The sequence below is a fragment of the Platichthys flesus genome, chromosome 17 (assembly GCF_949316205.1).
Source record: "Platichthys flesus chromosome 17, fPlaFle2.1, whole genome shotgun sequence".
In the NCBI taxonomy this organism is placed as follows: Eukaryota; Metazoa; Chordata; class Actinopteri; order Pleuronectiformes; family Pleuronectidae; genus Platichthys; species Platichthys flesus.
In genome coordinates this window covers 10754432-10771464 of record NC_084961.1, presented here as the reverse complement: position 1 = coordinate 10771464, position 17033 = coordinate 10754432, and the positions used below count along the sequence as shown (strand labels likewise).

The 17033-nt window shown below is 45.4% G+C and overlaps 1 protein-coding gene across 1 annotated transcript; it reads left to right on the top strand.

The window, feature by feature from the left end:
* The first annotated feature begins 2292 nt into the window (after positions 1 to 2292).
* On the top strand, positions 2293 to 16773 carry cspg5b (chondroitin sulfate proteoglycan 5b). Its single transcript, XM_062410651.1, has 6 exons — positions 2293 to 2531; positions 7536 to 8304; positions 9478 to 9666; positions 10030 to 10192; positions 12849 to 13013; positions 15435 to 16773. The coding sequence occupies exons 1-6, from the start codon at positions 2450 to 2452 to the stop codon at positions 16068 to 16070; spliced, it is 2004 nt and encodes a 667-aa protein (XP_062266635.1). The 5' UTR covers positions 2293 to 2449; the 3' UTR covers positions 16071 to 16773.
* The last annotated feature ends 260 nt before the right edge of the window (positions 16774 to 17033 follow it).

Here is a 17033-nt window from a genome sequence, read left to right as displayed (position 1 = left end):
GCGCTTTATGGGCATAGTTGTAGTTTAATAAGCTGCCTCTTCTTCTCCCTGGAGTGTTGCAACATTGTGCACACATACACACAGTAAGCACTTGAGGGCATTTGGACATCCTGTCCACCCCTCACTGTTCAACACGGGAACACAGGATGGAAAAACCGACGTGGCCGGAGTGCATCGTGCACCAGCACACGCACAGAGCTTTGGCGTGGACTTAGATGTGCTTTATTCCTCCATTCTGTTTCCCAGTAAGATCCATCTGTTCATCCTGCACCAAGGAAATAATTATATTTCCTTGCCACATAATCTGAGAAGTAACTTCTTCTACTGCGACTAATTAAATCGTTACTGGAAGAGTGAGTGTTGTGAGACAGGGTGTGCATGTTTGTGTGTATTTAGCATGGCAGGACTTTGTCTGTGTGTGTGTGTGTGTGTGTAGGGGGGTGGTGGGGTGCAAAAGCAATTTCGTTCTGCTCTGTTTGGCAGTGCATCAGTGAACATTTTTATATTTCTCTATCTCCACCTCTCTCTAGCTCCCTCTCTTCAATGCTTAGCCATATCTGTCCATCCTTTTCATCTCACACACATACAGTCTCTCCCCCCCCCTTGCTGCTTTCCTTTTCTCTATCTATTCCTCTCACACTTTGCCAGCTCCTTCTTGCACAAAAATCCAACTCTTCTGTCACTGAGTGGGGGGGCTGTGGGGAATGGATATGAGTGTGTGTGTGTGTGTGTGTGTGTGTGTGTGTGTGTGTGTGTGTGTGTGTGTGTGTGTGTGTGTGTGTGTGTGTGTGTGTGTGTGTGTGTGTGTGTGTGTGTGTGTGTGTGTGTGTGTGTGTGTGTGTGTGTGTGTGTGTGTGTGTGTGTGTGTGGAATTGATGGGGAGCAGCAGGACGCCTCACACAACAGGAGCCGGGATCAATTCGCTACCAGTTCGAAGCAGCAATCTGTTTGCTTTAGGAACACAGTATTTGGTCTAAATCATTTCATAACGTATTGACTTAATCCCGTTACGGAGGAGAGTGCCTAAGTCAGCCCTCCACAGGCCACTTTTGTTCGCTGTTAGTAATGGAAAAGCGAGAGAAACAGGAAAGTGGATTAGTGTCACAGAGAAGGGTGTTTACATATGGCACATGAACTTGGTTGCAGTTCTGCTAAACTATGTGTGGTGATAGAGGAGCAGATAGTGAAAGGTAGTGGTGCAAAGGTGATGTTAGAAGTGCTGGGGTGGGAAGGAGAAAGGGAGGAAATTGAAATGATGCTTCAGTGGTGAATGTATGAAATAAGGGGGGGGGGGGGCAACGTGTCTGCTTTCAGATGCATGGTGGGTGTGGATAATCCTCTTACTGTTATGTTGTGATATAGGCTCCAGACAATGGCATCTGTTCATTGTACCACACACAAACACACGCACACACACACAGACACAAAGGTTTGTGCGGTTGCCTTTGTTAGAACTTAGTTAGGACAGCCTCACCAAAACCTCATCATGACCTAACCTAACCACAATTTACCTCTTACCACTAACCTTCCCCAGGACCTCAGACATCAGGTTTGGCCTCACAAGGACCAGGTTTTGGTCCTTGTGAGGTCCTGACAAGACCAGTGTATGCTGTTAAGGTCCTAAATAAGAAAAACACACACACACACACACACACTCACACCTCTGTGGCCAAAAGCAACATGCACCCAAACAACTCCCTGACATGTTAACACCACCAAGAGAGAGACAGAGAGAGACTTAGACATAATGTGCACACACACAAACACACACTCTCATTAGCAATGGTGTAAAATGGAGCATATTGACTTCTAGTGACAACAGAAGCTGCTTAAATCCTCCAGTCTACACAGGCTTTATCACACTGAGGCTGAACTCTGGTGTGTGTGTGTGTGTGTGTGTGTGTGTGTGTGTGTGTGTCCCTCTCTCTCTCTCTTTCCCTTTGCGTGTGTGTTGGCACTTTGACACCAAAGCGCACAGTGCGCGCGCATTGCCGTGCCATTCCACGTCGCACCGTGCTCTGCCGCTCATCGCCTATGAAGCCAAAGGGAAAAGGCTTAACGCCAGATCGCACGCAGGCAGAAGGCACCGACATACCGGAGCCGGTTCATTAAAACCCGCTCTGCAGACCCGCTGTCGGCCGCGCGCATCACTACTACAACTCCTCCCGGTGCCGCCGACGGACCCGGAGCGACAAGCGCGCGCTGACGGTGTGGAGGAGGAGGGCACAATGGAACCGAACCCGAGCCGATAACCCGTTCACTCATACACACGTAGACGCTGCAGCTGTGAGGGACGCCACACGTTCACCGGAGACATGGCGTCAAACGGCAAGATCTGAACTTTGCAGGAGCCGCCGTGCAGGATTATCGAGCTGTCCACCGTCTGCAGAGCGACGAGCGGGAGCCAGAGTGCGCGTCAGTGGATCGGTCACCGGGAACAGGCTCCGTGATGCCGCGCGGGGACGGAGGTCTGGGGGCCTGGCAGGTGCTGATGACCATCTCCCTGGTCATCGCCCCCCTGTCTGCACACGGTGAGTCCGCGGCACTGGACCGGTGTCCCACCCTGTGCGTGTGCGCGCGTGTGTGAGTTTGCATTTGTTGCATGCAAGCGCGCACGTGCATGAATCAGATCACACCTGCATTGGCTTTAATGTGTAAAATGACAAATGACAGCAGCTCCCAATTTAAAACATGGACATCAGTGGTTGATATGAAATGAAATGATCTATAGGGAGCACTGGGATTATTTTAATCTGCAGATATGAACCGGCAGGGCTTTGATTTTTTTTGATCTTCTTATTCAGTTTAGATTAAAACGCTGATCTTTTTTTTAAATGCATCGCATTTTAATTGCAGTCATTTGCCTCTTGACACCCATGATGTCATTGGGTTTTCTTGCAGAGAAAAAGGTATTCTATGAATCACTTACCTGCGCACACAGATCCATTGGTGTGAGCTGAGATGTTCTCATGTTAAGGGGCTGCTATATTGATTATTAATGACACTTGAACCATTGATCCTGCCACTGCACGGTCTGATCCCATCTCACGCCCGGTCACAAACCTGTAGCTTTAAGGTAAAAGTCTTGTCCTCGGCGTTAAGAGCTGGGATTCTGCAGAGAAGAGAAGCACTGTTGGTCTGTGGGTGATCGGGGAGACATGTGTCAGTTCAGTGCGGCAGCAGTGGCGGTGCGTGGCCCAGACAAAGACGGGATTAGGGCCATGTACCGTGGGTCTGTCTGCAGGGGTGGTGGTGGGGGGGTCTGAATCCCCCCCAGACATCCAGGGGAAGCCCGAGACAACCGAGGCCCGCCACAAGCCGCAGACGGTGCTGCAGTGTGGGAACAGACACGTGTCCCTGCCTCTGTCTGTCTGTCTGTCTGTCTGTGAATAATAGAAATGAAATGAACGCCGCCGCTGCCCAGCAACAGGGTGGTTGGCTCGTGCACGCGCAGGGTCGCCGGGGTTCACGTGGGCACGCCCCCCCCCCCCGCGTCTCTCGCCGCATCTCGCGCCCTCGATGTGTAACTAGGCGTTAACACTGTGACATATTGACCGGTAAACACTGTCTGTCATGTTCACACGCCACGTGACATCTCTGTGATCAGCCTCATTACAGGGACGTTGTGATTGTGAAGGAACACATGCAGCCCAACAGTCCTGCGGCGAAGCCAACCTGCATGATGACGCCCTGCAGGGACAGATAGGGGTGGTTCCTGTCCTGTACAAAACAAATTATCTGAATAATACATATATAAGGTTTAAGTTTATAGCACCTTTCAAAACTTAGTCACTTCACAAGTGAAAAAATGAATACTTGAAGGCAAACAATGGCAGAGCATTAGAGCCCAAATACAATATACACATGAGAAAACAGAAAAAACAAGATAACCAATTGTAACCTTTTTAATTTAAAGCTTCTGTACAACTAAAGTTTCTTACTATGGGCCGAGCACTGACAGGCACTGACAGACAGTGAGGCCCTATTGAAATTGTAAGGATTATTATTATTTTTCAGGCAAATGAATTGGCTTTTTGACGGCTTTAACATGCTCAAATTCTTACAAAAATTTGCAAAAAATTAGAAAGTGATGAAAATGTACGTATTCTGGAGGAATTTTGAAGGGCCCTGGCAAAATGACTCAACGTTCACATGTGTCGGGAGGATCAGTCATTTGTGACCGATCTTCACAAAAATCGATACACATGTATCGATTGACCAGGCAAACAAAACAGTCTATAGGTGCAATTTGAAAAATGCAACAGGGAGCCTGCTATTTTGCATTTAGAGTCCATTTTGGCCATATTCCAAACTTTAGCTTTGAGGTATTTGTACTTATTATTAAATTACATTAATTTATACAGACAGGGTTCTTATCAGGCTACTCTGTCATCCCAATTAATATAAATGCAGGTATAGGCTGAATCACAGGAACATCTCTCTGAATACAGTTCAACAAAACATCCTCTGATATTTTCATACAGCTGAATCATCTAAAACAAAAACTGTTCATTATAGCCTCAATCTATGACCCTTATAAAACAAGTAAATAAAAAAGGAAGAGCAGTGCAAACTTTGAATTTAGTCATTTTGCATAAAATAATCAATCAATCGACATTATGGAAATGAATTACAAATTAAAATGTATATCCTTTTGATTTTGCCTGCACACATGCAAACAGGTTATCAGTGAGAGCCATGTAAGACAGTATGGATCAAATCCAGACTCCTGGGTGCTCCGCCATGTTACTGGGTGTGTTTGTCCCCTGTCTGAATGAACACACACTGTGAGGTCCATCTGCCCTGTAGCCCTAGAAAGCTCATGATATGTCACAATGGATCAGTTCATCAGCGTCTCCCTGACTTTCACTTGCACGCACACAGAAGGGGAGGAGATGAAACTATTTATGGTTTTAAAGGTATGATGCTAAAGCTAAAAAGGAGGGTTGTAGGTTGACCAAATAATGCAAATAACAAATAAGTGATCACCTGGACACATGCAGTGCAATATTCTCTTAAAGTTTTATGTAAAAATTAAATAATAAGTGCATCCAATTAATTGAACAGGGGCCAGACTGTGGATATAGTGCTTGTAGTTGTCAGAGTCTGCCAACAGGTTTATATATATATGAATATGGTAGTTGTTTGTCCCTCCAACAATAGTACACCTACCCATACTTCCCTCTGCCTGCTGCTGATAAGGCCACTGCTGCTGGGAATCTAGCCAGTAACAGTGACCTCAGGTAGAAACGTGTTACCATGGCGACACGCTCAGCATAATGCTCGAGGTGAGGAGCTCGCTGACAGTGACGGGCACACAGGGCGCCCTTTCTCCGACAGGAAGTCCAACAGCTGAGCGGGGTGCTCCTACCTTCGATTCGCTCGTGTTGCTCTTGTAATCTGTTCATGCTCTCTTCTTGCTCTTGTAATCGCCATGCGGCCGCTGCCAGATGCTGACAGGATGCGGCGTCTACGTCTCGACAGGGAACAAATTGGCAGATTGGACCAATAAATGAAATTTGATTCAGTTGTAATCAGTTGTAACCGGTGCGGCGGGTCTATCTCTTTACACAGACTGTGAAGCATTCCAGCCCAATTCCAGCTCGGGCTTTCCCACAGATGGAGTTGGCATTCAACACAAACTGACTCGCTGGCTGATTGATTGGAAAACAAGAGAGAGAGAGAGAGAGAGAGAGAGAGAGAGAGAGAGAGAGAGAGAGAGAGAGAGAGAGAGAGAGAGAGAGAGCTTACACTGGATTCTCTGTTTCCACTGCAACTCCCTCACCCCTCTCCTCCTTTCAACATGGCACCTCTTTACATCTCACCATGGCAACAGCAGCATGTGTGTGTGTGTGTGTGTGTGTGTGAGTCTGTAGGAGAGGTGAATCTCATGGTTCCTCAGCCACCACTAGTCGTTGTGACTCCAGGCACGTTCAGATGGTTTTTGTATTAGCTCTGAATGAAGTGGCAGACACAGGAAGCAGCGATCTCATTGGACGTACGCAGCGATTTTCCAGGGTGGCAGTGGGACAGAAGCCGTCCGGCCAAGTATCTGGACGAGCTCGGCAGTCGGTGCAGATGTACCAGGCCAATGGAAAAGTACGAAGACGTGGAATTCTTTTTTTTTTCATTTTTTTAAATCAGTCAGCTGTGGAAACGGTACCTCAAGTGCAAGAAAAATATTCCCCACTGGGGTCTGCCTCTCTGTGTTGTTCCCTTTAGTTTCCACCAAATAAGATGTAGCTCTACATTTTTGGGCACGCACAAATTTGCAAAGAGTTATGTGAGAAGATAAAACTCACTTTTGTAATGTTCACTAAATATAAAGCAACCTCCAGGGAAAATATTAAAAGATCAAATAAAATAAAGTCCTGTTGATCATTTGACTGCACAGGGTGGATTAGTTATGGCACAGAGGTCACCTGCTGCATGTTGAGACGTTTTGAAGAATCCCTGTGTGGTTATATCTCTTTATCTCTGTGTTTCCTCGTCTGCCTCTTTGACTGCGGGTTTCAATCTTCCTCTGCAGATTGCCAAGTTGAGGCGAAGTGCCTTGACCAGTCGGCCTATAACCTATCGCTCTAAATCCTAATCTAATCCTCGCCCTGTCTCGGTCACCAGAGCACATTAGTGAATCACTGGATGTGCCTAATCCTGCATCTCCACAGTCTGATACACGTCAGTCCTCGGCTCTTGTTCTGATTTCTTTCTCAATTAATCACTTAGGACAATCTCTTAAGACAGACTTAAATCTGTTTTATTCGAATGTTGTGCTTTTTCTTAATTGTTTTGTAAAAGGATAGTGTGACTTCACAGTATTCTCCTGGCCTGCTGCAGCCTGAAGGTGCTTTCTGCCGAATACTGTAGGGATCCTTTTAAATTATTCATCCCTCATCGTTGGGCCACAATCTTCGTACAAATAAACAGAGACCACACCAGGGGATCGGCGTCGGTTCAAGAGAGAAGCTTTAAATGTGTTTATACAAGCTTTCTTTTTATGACTTTGTCCTCTATATTTAGATGAAATCCCCAAAAAATACGGGAAAAACTCCCCCGCCGCTCCATCATTGATGCATGTGGGACAATAAGAATATGTTGAAGGGCACTGGATTGATTTTTACACATCAAAGACAGTTTACCTGTCACATTAAAGAGGACACAGCCAGTGAAACAGCAGTGCGACGTGACTTCAGTGGAGGAGCTTTGTTTACGCTGAGCAAGTAAACCTTGTTGGTGACATCACTTTTGTCTCGAATGATTTTTTAATGAGAATCCGTGATACATGCGAGTGGCATTTTGTTTTGATGTCATTTTCGAAGTAAAAAAAAAGGGGCTGTTTATGTAAATCCATTCCTTCAGTGAAATCTGTTCAATTGTTTTTGTGTAATGTTGATCCCAGACAAACAGACAGGGGGTAATACATAACCTCCTTTGTAGAGGGAATCTCATCTTTTCTGTTTTTGTTTAAACTGTCACTTAACCTGAAACTAAACCACTGGGCTACCTGATAACCTTTTACTGTGTCGGATTGACAGGGAGGCATTCGCTGACCAGGCGCCATCATCACCACAACCAATCATCTCTCAGCAACGAGGCCTTGAACACCAGGATGATGCTGAGTGATGACTCGGCGGAGAGAGACCACCTGATCGGAGCAGGTCTCGGGGCCAAACTCCCCCTCAGCTCCGCCAAACATCACCATTCTCGCAAACACGTCCACCTCGACTTCGTGGAGGAGGACCCACCTGTCGTGGAGGAGCTCACTGCCGGTGGTGCAGGTCCAGACCAGCCCGGAAACCCCCTGACCGAGGACGGCATCACCGTGGCGTTCCACAGCCCGGCGCCGGATGTTGTGCCCTCTGATGCTTTGGATTTGGCAAAAGTCCCCAAACCCCAGAAGCAGAAAGGGGCGGACCCCACCGCATGGACGCTCTCGGACTTTTACGACTACCTTGCACCTGACGATGACCTCTCAGCATTGGATACGACCCCGGAGCCCGAGCCCACGCCTTCCCCCCCAGCCGACATGGAGGATGAGAATCCTCGCCTTACTGTTTCTCCTGCTGTCCCTGACAGTGTGATGCCTAAAGTGGAGAGTGAGCCCTCCTCACCTGCTCCGCCGATGCCAGGGCCAGACAAGGACGATAGGGTCGGCGTGGGCGGTGCCATGGGGGCTGACGGCTGCAGGCTGGGCTTTGTCCGCTCTGGACCAGGCGTGTGTGTGTCTCAGTGTGACACTGAAACCAATTTCTGTCTCAATGGAGGGGTGTGCACCGTGGTGGCAGGAATGGGGGCTTTCTGCAGGTAAGAAAAACAAACAGGTAAACTGCACTGGCAGTTTTGGTTGTTTCTGGGTAAACTGTAAGGTTGTTTTCGCCAGAAAGGGTTAAATAACAGAAGGGCTTTTCAATAGCATTTAAAAAGATTTCAGTGACATTTAGAGAAGTGGTGAACACGCAGTAGCACATTATTTGAGTATTTGGGAGGATTGTTGGCAGCTCAAATTTCCCTCCATTTAATTTGTGTTGTTGGGATCATTTTCAAAATGTTCTCCGTCCAACACAAAGAAAAGATTTAGGACATTTCAGACAAGCAGACACACAATTACACACAAATGCACAAAGACAGAAGGCTTGTTTAATGTGTCATGAGGGTTTGTCAAGATCACAGCAGGGTCTCTGGAGGATAAGCTCAGTATTGGAGGTAGGGGGTAAAGTGTGTGTGAGGGTGTGCGTGTGTGAAGACACACCAAGTATGGACTCATAGAAAGTATGAGAAAGATGACATGCAGTGAGGTCAGGGACGAGCAATACACACATTAAATGGAGATGCACGCATGCTGCTCATGCACATACATTAAACCACGCCTTGATAGCACCATCTGTCCCATCCTAAGCTGAGAGGTAAACTGTTGCTCAGCTTATTATACCTGCTGAGTAATGCGCGCGCGCGCGCGCACACACACACACACACACACACACACACACACACACACACACACACACACACACACACACACACACACACACACACACACACACACACACACACACACACACACACACACACACACACACACACACACACACACACACACACACACACACACACTTGATACGCAGTCTAACACCAACATGGAATTACACAGGAAAAAAGGAAGAATATGGTTGAGGTACAGACACACACAGACACACACTAACACACACACCCTGATCCTCTGATCTTATTAAGGACTCGGCTGCAGGCCGAATCCCTGCTTTGCTGGACAGACCTCAGTGCACCATGTCATCAGTACCATTTGACACTCTTTACTCTGGATAACACGCTGTTGCTATAAATGTGGTAAATCGGCCAGTTAAGCAGACACTCATGATAAACCTCTTTTCATACAGCAGCTCAACAGAATAAAAAAACCACAAGATACTATTTAAATTTTTTATTACTTTGTTGTTCATGTTTCTGCCCCCTTGTGTCCAGGTGTAACGTGCAGGACTACATCTGGAACAAAGGCACGCGCTGTGATTGGGCGGTCACAGAGTTTCAGGTGATTTGCGCGGTGGTGGGCGTGTCCTCCTTTGTGCTCCTCCTCCTCTTCATGATCATCGTATTCTTTGCCAAGAGGCTGCACCGCCTCAAGAACGAGAACAGGCGCCTTCGCAAACGCAGGTGTGTGTGTGAACTTCTACCTTAGTGAGGACATTTTGACTTTACTTTGTCAGTGTCAAATTCCTGTAAAACAATCTAATACAGAATGTTGACATTCATGAGCAGTGAGAATAATCCCTCCAATCACATCTAATTAGATTTTTATATTCACCAACCACAAAGTGATATTTAGAGTTTATCTGTTGCTCTTCTCTTGCGTCCCCTGAATTATTTACATTGTTCATGTATGTCTATGGATAAAGTGTCTACCAGAGGCTTTAATACCAGCTGCGTACTGAGCATGAGCAATGCAGGTAAAATCTGGACCTGGAAACATCGAAGTGCCAAAAGATAAAAGCTCTCTTTCCCTGTGCCCTCCTGCAGTAAGTACCGGCCGCAGAGCAGCGAGCCACAGACGGACGGCCTCTCGGTTTCCACGATGGCCGACGGCTCGCAGCCAAATGTAAGGAAACTGTGCGACACCCCTCCGCCCGCTCCCCAAGCTCACACTCACAACCTGGCGTACTATGACAACATTATCTGTCAGGTATGCCCCAGCTCTCCTCATGTTTGCTCTCCTCTCTCTCTCTCTCTCCTTCCACCTCTTCTTCTATTCTGTTGGATGTTTTCTCTCTTATTCTTTATCTGTTTGCCTGTAATTTCATTTCTTCCATCCGTTTTCCCCTCTTCCCGTTGTTTATGTTTGCTCCTGTGTGCAATCTTCACTAGTGATATGATCTATGTATCTGTCTGTGGTCATCCTCTGTCTGTGTATGCATGGCCTGAAAATACAAATAACTGAATAGCTTGTTGTGGTATGCACACACCAACTCCCCATTTGATCCCTTGTTAAATCAAAAATTGGGTTTCACCTGCAGTTGTGTATGTACAGCATAAGTGTGTGTTTAATACTTTTCACACTCACTAATGCCCTTTAGAGGCCATCACCAACCAGCTATACCTGGGAGTATAAACCCAGAAACCCTTATAACCACTTTCAGGTAAGAGCAGAGCAGAAGTGTCCACACCGCCTGCAGCAGTTTCCCCTCCCCGGCTTCGCTTTCGGCTTGAGCAATCTATAGATGCCAGATCTGCAAAAACCTCTCTTCCTCCTCCTGCATCGGCTGTGCTCTGCGTACGCTGCAGTTGAAATGATTAATCACCCCCTGCTTCCTGCAACCAGTAGTTCTGAGTTGTTATATAGTCTGCGCTGTGTGAATAAATTGTTTCCCAAATTGGGAGGCTCAATGAGGAGCCCTCATTTTGTTTGAACAGCCATTTTAGGGTCCCCGTGCAGCAGGCCTCCCTCTATTCCACCCAGTCCTCCTCCATGGGTTGCCCATGTAGAGCTGCTATAGTCAACTGCATTCTGTAGAAGCATGTGTGTGTGTGTCTGTGAATTTAAATGTGTATGCATTGATGTATTCATTCCCATGTTTCTGAATGTGGGGGTTTGTGTGCACAGGCCGATTAACTCGTGCCCCTGTTTGGCATTCATCAATCACACTCGCCAGCTGGGTAACTGACCCAGTACAGTTTACTGACGCATGGTCAAACTCTTAAACTCAAAAATCAATGGAAATTTGTGTTGATGGAGGAAGATCTTAATACGAGATTCACAATTTTTTTTCGTTAAAAGTTATTCAAAGCAATTTTTACACGCATGACCTTGAGTTTTGGAACTTGCTGTCTCTGGTGTTAAAGTATGATGGGTTAGTTGTGTCCAGCTGTGGCCAGTGTGGCGGATCGATGGTGGCCTACTTGCCGCCTGCTGTGCCCATGACCTTCAGTTGTCTTTGACATGCCAGTCAGTCGATAGCTCTAACATTGACAAGCTGACACAGTCAGATGAACAGAGACGCCACAGTTGCTGCAGTCACACAAACACTCATTGATAACTGCTGCATTTAGTACTTTTCACACAAAACACAGATCGAAGGATTTCGCAAAACCCCACACACATTCTCAGTCCATTAGCCACACTCGACTGGATTAACTTGAGTGAACTAATTGTGATTTGTGTGTTTTTTTGTTTTGTTAATATAAACCACTGCTCTCAGAGCTCTGCTGGCATTTCAGCACGGTTGCTACAGATGAGTTTCTGTGACGTCCGGATGCTCTAAATGTCAGGTCTGGAGGCTAAAAAGCCCCTGCAGGCACACGGTCTGCAATGCAGTCCTTTAAATGTCAGAGAGCCGATTGACCATGACCGACTCCGATTGCCCTTGATTCAACTCTTCTGGGGCGGCTGATTGGTATCTTTCTAAGAAGCCAGAGATATGATTAGTGGATTAGATAAAGGTCTCTGCATAAAGACTGAGTATCAGTTCACACAGTGACCCGTATGTGTTCAAGAAGATCACATCAAACAGGACTGACGCTCTCTGCGTGATAGGCATATGATTCTGCTTTCCTGTTCTGCTTCTTTTCAGTTGGCACTCTATAAAGGGGCTTTTATTCAGTTTTTTTTATTCTTTGAAGATCCTATCATCAATAATCCTGCAATGTGCTTATCACTTATAACTCTGCACTGGCCCTGTCTCAATTCAAGGGATGTATCCTTCGGCAGACGAGGCCTTACCCTGCCCATGAAGGAGGTGTTTTTGGGACAAGAAGACAGCGACTGCCGAAATTAGGCGGTCTTCTCAACGGAAGAGCTGTTTATTGGCTGTGTTTGAAGGTTCAGTCTAGTCAAGGTCTAGTTGCGCCATTGTGACGCAACCTGTCTTCAAATTCTGCCTCTGAGGGATGCTGAACCTGAATTGTGACAATTAAAGTGTAGCCATTCTTTTCTTTTTTCTAGTTGGATATCAACTTACCTGTGAAGATGTAATGCACACCAGAGGATTAGAAAATCTATTTTAAACCTATTTTCCTAAACATGGTTTGCATAACTATTGGATTTTCCTGATAAATGAAACCACCTAAAATTGACACATCCCCTCAAATTATGCAACACACACATTTATACACCTGAGATTATGCTGAATCAAATCAGCAGAGGAAACCTCTTCAACCTTCAGTAGAGCTAGAACACAAAGAAAAGCATATTAGGCTCCACAAACTATCTTGCAGCTGCTAACACATCCCCACTCAAATGAATCAATGCACTTTGTGGTTGTAACACTTTATATGTGTGCTATGTCCTCTGTGTGCGAGTGTGTATAACGGTGTGCATAATGAGTATGTAACTCTCCCCACAGGATGACCCCCACAAGAAGGAGGACCCAGGGAAGTCCTTGCAGCCCAAGGAAGAGGGCTCTATGAACATCCTCAACTCTCATTCCCCCAAGCATGAGAACAATCGCCCGCCCTCCGCCGCCCACGACCACGACCTCACTCCCAACAACACAGAGGAGAACGCCGAGGTAAACAGTCTCCAGAACAACCTGGTTTAAAAAAAACACCATCTGACAAAATGTGCAGCTGAAGAATCCGACAAAAATATTTAATGTGCACACAAACAACAAAAGATGATTTTAGGCTAACATTGTTTACACCTTGCAAAGTGTTTTTATACAGTTTTAATCAGGCCGCATGTCAAAAGTAAAGCACAACACGAATTAAAGGACACAACTTGAAAAGCACAATAGTCCTGTTTACAAGGCTGTCATGCCATCACTGACCACATAGTGGCGCCGCTGCCTCCTTTCTTTTCTCTACCTGCCTCTTACTGCTGGTCTAAAATCTTTGGCTTGGACCAGCTACTGACTCTCCTCTCTGCTGATGCTCTGCCTTGGTCTTTGACCAATGAACTCTCGCTCCTTCATCCTCCTCCTCCTCTCCTGTCTCCTTAACCCCGCCCCCTCGTCTCAGCCCGCCCCCGCCTTACTGTCTCGCTCTGCCCGCATGCATTGGTGTTCTCAACGGAAAGTGTCTGAAAACGTAAAATATTTGCAAAAAAGAATTATGTGGAAATCAAGTGAATCTGTATTTGCGAAAAAATATTCCTGTTTGCTAATAGGTGGATATGTCTAGACTACATGAGGTCAAAGTAATTGCTTGGAGTTGATATTTGAATCTATATACATATATAACACACACTGTGTCTTGGTTTTCAATGTGATTTCTAATACTTTAATGTACTTGAGGTTCTTTTGTACTTTTTTGGGTATACATGGAGGATTATAGTTCACAGTGGTTGGAATAAATCTTTTTAATTTTATCCAGCTTGTCCCTGTGTTTTGCTATGAGCTCCACTTTCCCTCTATTCTCTCTATTTCTTACTCTTTTCTCTCTGCATGTTTGCTCATGATGAAGCTTACTACTAGCCCACTGCTTCCTTCCTAATAATAACTGAATGCATGGCTGACCCTGCTTTTGTGCCACAGCTCGCAGATTAACACCGCACACACACACACACACACACAATGGTTTTCTTTGTGCCTGTTCAGCACCACGGACAGCTCTTCAGGATGAATACAAACTACCACAGGAGTTGAAACAGGTTTTAAATCAAAATTTCCTGCTGCATTCTTATCCATATCGAATGTTTTAGTGAGAGAAAACATCACAGATCACTCAATTTTAATTAGTCATTTACAGAATCTAGATTTACTTCTGAACAAGGAATGAAAATTAAACTTAAATCTGCTATTATTTATACACTGCTTTCAGTTCCCCTGTCGATTCTCCTTTGTAGAAATTTACTATTTTGTTGCACAAATTTCAGAAACAACACTATTATTTTAATTTTCTGTACATTTTTTTATTTATTCATGTCCAGTGCTGATCATTTTTACAATCATCTGTATTTATGCTCCTGCATCCATGGACGGATTACTACATGGGCTACATGGCCTATTGCAGCTTTACATTTAGGCAACAATGAGCTGATTCCAACAATAGTATAGGAAAGAATAGAGTTAATTTTGACTAGAGTAAAATTAGATTTACATCATTTCAGCAGGAGAGACAATAAGATAAAATAAGCACAAACAGACAAACAGTGATTATAGTGCAGTAATAGAGAAATGAACCATCAATCAAAGGCAAAGGAGAACAACAGTCATTCATTTAATTCACTTGGCTAAAGTGAAAAGGATGTTTTTCCATCTGTGTGCAGTTACCAGCTCACTGCTTCATAAAATCTGAGAAAACAACAAGATAAGTGTTTTTACGATACTTTTCCTGGGAGTTTTCTCATTTCTAAAGTTGGTTGTAGGTTTGAGTTGCTGTAAAAAACATGTTTTATAATTAACAATGGATATATGATAACTTATGAATCCACAGAGAATTATCGGACAATTCTGCAGTTCTCCCCAGCTCCACATAGCTTCATAGCAGCTTTGGTTTTCCAGCCTTTACATCACTGATTGGTTTTTACTCTCATAGCATTGTTTTTTGGACACAGCAGGAAGCTCTCATCCATGTTAAACCATAAAAAAAACCATCTTGAATTACCTAGCATCAAATGCCAGAATAGCAGGTAAAGAAATTAGCAGTAAGATAAATTTCCCTGGGGAATTGGTGGAGACCCAAAACAGAGCTATTATTGGACAGAGGTTCATGAGGCAGTCAGAAATATAATCCACATGAATACTCAGGTTACTCATATCTGTATGATTTGTAAACAGTTTGCTCCTTTACTTAATAATGTTAGTGTTCACAGCTGGTTTCCTCTGCCCCCAAGTGGCATATAAATCAGTTTTCACCTTCCGTGTCTGTGCCCAGGGGCGCATTGTCTCATTATCCATCCATGCCTGTATCTCTGTGTAGCTTCATTTCATTATTGTGTTACTCTCCCTGCATTGTTGCATCTCTCTCTACCTGCCATATTTCCACATCAGGATGGAGTCACTATTGGCCTGGAAGTGCTCCTGCCCAAAGAGGCCAAGCTCCACCCAGAGACCAGCTCGCCCCTTCAGTACGACGTCTTCCTCTACAAGGTCGCCAACAATGGAGACACTGACTCTCCCAGCCAAGCCCCTCCCTCACACAGTGCCAACTCTCACTCCACCTGTCACCACATCCCCAAATCGCCCAAGAAGCCCAAGTCGCCCAAGGTGTCAAAGTCATCCAGATCACCCAAACACACCAAGGAGCATCCACCCGTCAACCATGAGCCCTTGTCTGTGAGGCACTCCTCACCTGGCCGTCACCTCTCTACCGCTAATTACCCTCCATGCTCTCGTCACTCTGCACCCGAGTGCTACTCTTCCCCCAGCTGCCACCCATCCTCCCACCACTCTCCCTCCCAGTACAAACGAGTGCCCACATCCGCCTCCACCTCGCCCCAGATGCGCAGGCCCAGAGGTCGAACTCAAGGTCCCGACTCAGAGCGCTCGGAGACCCGGAGAGAGCACCACAGCGGACATATTCGTCCGTCTCCATCCTCGCCTCATCTTACCCAGCCTTCTCCATCACCATCAGGCAGGGCGAAGTACAGCCCGGTCAGCACCCGATCCCTGCCACCGCTCTCCTGACCAGGCCTTCACCCAGTGCGGCTTGGCGTCCATTAACTCAAACGCACAAAACATCTCTCATGATCTAATCTCTTCACTGATCTGTCCATCAATACTCTAACCCTTTAATTTGTGATTTATAGGTGAATTGTCTACCCATCCGCCATCCATCTTTGTACTCTGACTCCCTAAGTTTATACCCGGACGATGAGCACAGCACCTGCTCCATGGAGCCAGAAAACTAGAACTGGGATCACACTGTATCCACTACACTCAGAAACAGATGCGCCAAAACAAATAAATCACTGTGTAGTCTCTGCAGCCACACGTTCAAACCTTTGTGTAAATAATTTAACGTCTCAAAGCTCAGGTTACCGCTCTCACAAACACATAAAACAAATCAGTAAATCTCCTAGAACGGTGCCAACGACTGCTGAAGATAGTGTGTGCAAAGGTTCCATAGAGGTTTACAACAGCAGCCTTAGTGTTTTCAACTGTTTATACAAATCTTTTGCTATTCAGTGTGTACGATTATTATGTGTTTTCAAAGGCTTTTTGGTATGTTTTTCATGTTTCTAATCCTCAATAAAAAAGATGAACGAAAAAATGTCCAGCATTGAGCTCTACAGACAGAGAGAGGGGAAGAGGAGCAAAGCAAACAGAGAGACGCTGATGAAACAGGAATAAAAGATGAGGCTTGTCAATGAATGTTAAAAAATACGAGGGACCATGTCTCCCTCTTCTGGATACAGCAATAACTACAACATGGAATGCATAATAAAGGCCCTCGTTATCCTGGCGCTTCATTTACTTTTCAGTTTTAACATTATTTGTTGAATATGTTAAAGAAGCAAATACTGAGGGTAAAACTATATATTATTTTTCCGGATAATTCATCATCATGGATCATTTCTGTTTACATGTGTCAGTATCAATTACAATTATGTGTGTCGTCACAACTTTAGCCGTATATAGTTTAGAGAC

Excerpts from the sequence above, each read along its gene's own strand:
- cspg5b (XM_062410651.1), top strand. The coding sequence starts at position 2,450 with ATGCCGCGCGGGGACGGAGGTCTGGGGGCCTGGCAGGTGCTGATGACC. Across the intron at positions 8,305-9,477 it reads GGAATGGGGGCTTTCTGCAG|GTGTAACGTGCAGGACTACA; the intron begins GTAAGAAAAACA and ends CCTTGTGTCCAG. Across the intron at positions 13,014-15,434 it reads ACACAGAGGAGAACGCCGAG|GATGGAGTCACTATTGGCCT; the intron begins GTAAACAGTCTC and ends TTTCCACATCAG.